General features: G+C 30.5%; 1 protein-coding gene across 1 annotated transcript; it reads left to right on the top strand.

Moving 5' to 3' along the window:
• The first annotated feature begins 251 nt into the window (after positions 1-251).
• On the top strand, positions 252-1,392 carry LOC135952435 (uncharacterized). Its single transcript, XM_065502359.1, has 5 exons — positions 252-364; positions 438-561; positions 634-932; positions 1,010-1,192; positions 1,263-1,392. The coding sequence occupies exons 1-5, from the start codon at positions 323-325 to the stop codon at positions 1,326-1,328; spliced, it is 714 nt and encodes a 237-aa protein (XP_065358431.1). The 5' UTR covers positions 252-322; the 3' UTR covers positions 1,329-1,392.
• The last annotated feature ends 509 nt before the right edge of the window (positions 1,393-1,901 follow it).

Below are 1,901 nucleotides of genomic sequence, written 5' to 3'. Positions count from 1 at the left end.
TAAATAGTTGTTAATGATTGATGTGAAATAAAATTGATAATATTTAAGGGCTCAAATAATATATTAGAAAATTACATTTTTTTTTTATCGACAATGTAGAAGACCGAGCAGACTATTATGTATTATCTTATCGCTAATTAGGTATTGGACAAACACACAAAATATTTATTAATATATCCAATGTTAAGTAATTAAAGAAAAAAGAAAACAAAACAAAATCAAGAAAACATTATTCATCGAAATACATAGTTATTGAATAAAATTGGACAGTAGCACTTTATAATTAGAGCCATATAAATATTTTGAAATTAAATTTAGCATAATGTCAAAAAGTTGTATGTTTTTTATGCCCATTTTAATACTAGTAAGACACTTTTACTTAATACCTGTTGTTTTTTTTTTTTTAATATTAAGAAACAATATGTTTAATCTTAAAGCTCCAAGGTGCTGTCTATTTGTGGCTCTCTATCTGGGGTTTAGCCTTACGAGAATGCAATCAACAAATAACCGATATAGCAAAGCAACCATTTCAATATGTTATGGATTTAGTATATTTTTATGGTAAGTTTTGATAATTAATTGCAAGCTCTCAAAGTTAATTTATACATATTTCCGTTTATACCTTATTTTAAGATGATGCCTGTGGTCAACCGGCAGTTTTGATACCCGGCAATACTGCTGCCATTTCTATGAACCTGACCGACACTGCTGAACCCACCGAAAGTCGTACTTTTATATTTTTAATTTGTTACGTGATCATTAGTACTCTATGGATTTTAACTTCTTTGTGGTGCATTTTAACCGCTCTGTGTTCGGCTCACAGAAATTTAAAACTTTTAAGTTTTGGTTCTTGGTTTACGGTCGTGCTAGCGGGAAGTGTTTTGGATGCTGTAGCTACGGGTTATCACATACACAATTTAGTTCACACTACGGTGCGGGGCGATTGGAAAATATTTTTTCTTAAATACTTATAATTGTACTTTTTTTTATTATTTTGCATTTACTTTAGTCGGCCAGTAAGACATTCGAATATCTGGGGATTACTACTACCACCACAGTTATGGAGTACATCCGCAGTTTCGATGAATATTTTGTGGCTCCATCAATTGTCATGACTTGCGTTAGTTCCAGGATTGTTTTGATATGGCTTCTTAACTTATCGGGATCGAGTAGCTGTTTGTCAACTGTGCTGGTAAATACAGCACAATTACAATAAACTTATGTATATTTAATTAAATTCTAATGTTTCTTATTTATTTTAGAATTCTCCAAAAGAACCCATAGTGGCCACTTCGGAAAATGGAGCAACAACTGCAAGTCAAAGTTAATCATCGAATCCAATAGCTACTTCTACGTGAAACACACAACTAAGTAAATAATTACTTGCACTAGTATATATTTTAACTAGATTATAACTGAATTTTTAATTATTTCAACAAACTACTAATTTAAATTAATCTAAAATTGTTATAGTGTTTTTAATGTTTTGAATTTCGAGGACTACTTAGTGTAACATTACTGGAGTCGCAATTGAATGTATTGCACGTATGTATGAATATAGTTTTTAATTATATCTCCCGTATGTGCAAATACAAATTTTGTATTTGGAAAAAAGATGGATATTTTAAGATCTTTTATATTGCTCGGGAGAACGGGAAAATAAATTTTATTAAAAACAAGTAAGAAAGTATGGTCGGTCAAGCCCGACCATATAATACCCTACACTAAGTAAAAGAGCAAAAAAATGTTTCTTTTAAAATTTCAATAATTTGTATTTTTGAGTGATTTTCGGAAGTGGGGTTATATGGGGGCTATGACCAATTATGGACCGATCACCATGAAATTAGGTCATGTGATTTATGTCTATATTAAAGTTAACTATGTTGAATTTTGCGTGTTTA

Source organism: Calliphora vicina, chromosome 2 (assembly GCF_958450345.1).
Source record: "Calliphora vicina chromosome 2, idCalVici1.1, whole genome shotgun sequence".
In the NCBI taxonomy this organism is placed as follows: Eukaryota; Metazoa; Arthropoda; class Insecta; order Diptera; family Calliphoridae; genus Calliphora; species Calliphora vicina.
The sequence above is the reverse complement of the archived record's forward strand: the minus strand, read 5'-3'. Positions and strand labels throughout refer to the sequence as shown.

Coding starts and splice junctions, on each gene's coding strand:
- LOC135952435 (XM_065502359.1), top strand. CDS start 323: ATGTCAAAAAGTTGTATGTTTTTTATGCCCATTTTAATACTA. Junction 365..437: donor TTATGCCCATTTTAATACTA/GTAAGACACTTT, acceptor TTAATCTTAAAG/CTCCAAGGTGCTGTCTATTT. Junction 1,193..1,262: donor GCTGTTTGTCAACTGTGCTG/GTAAATACAGCA, acceptor TATTTATTTTAG/AATTCTCCAAAAGAACCCAT.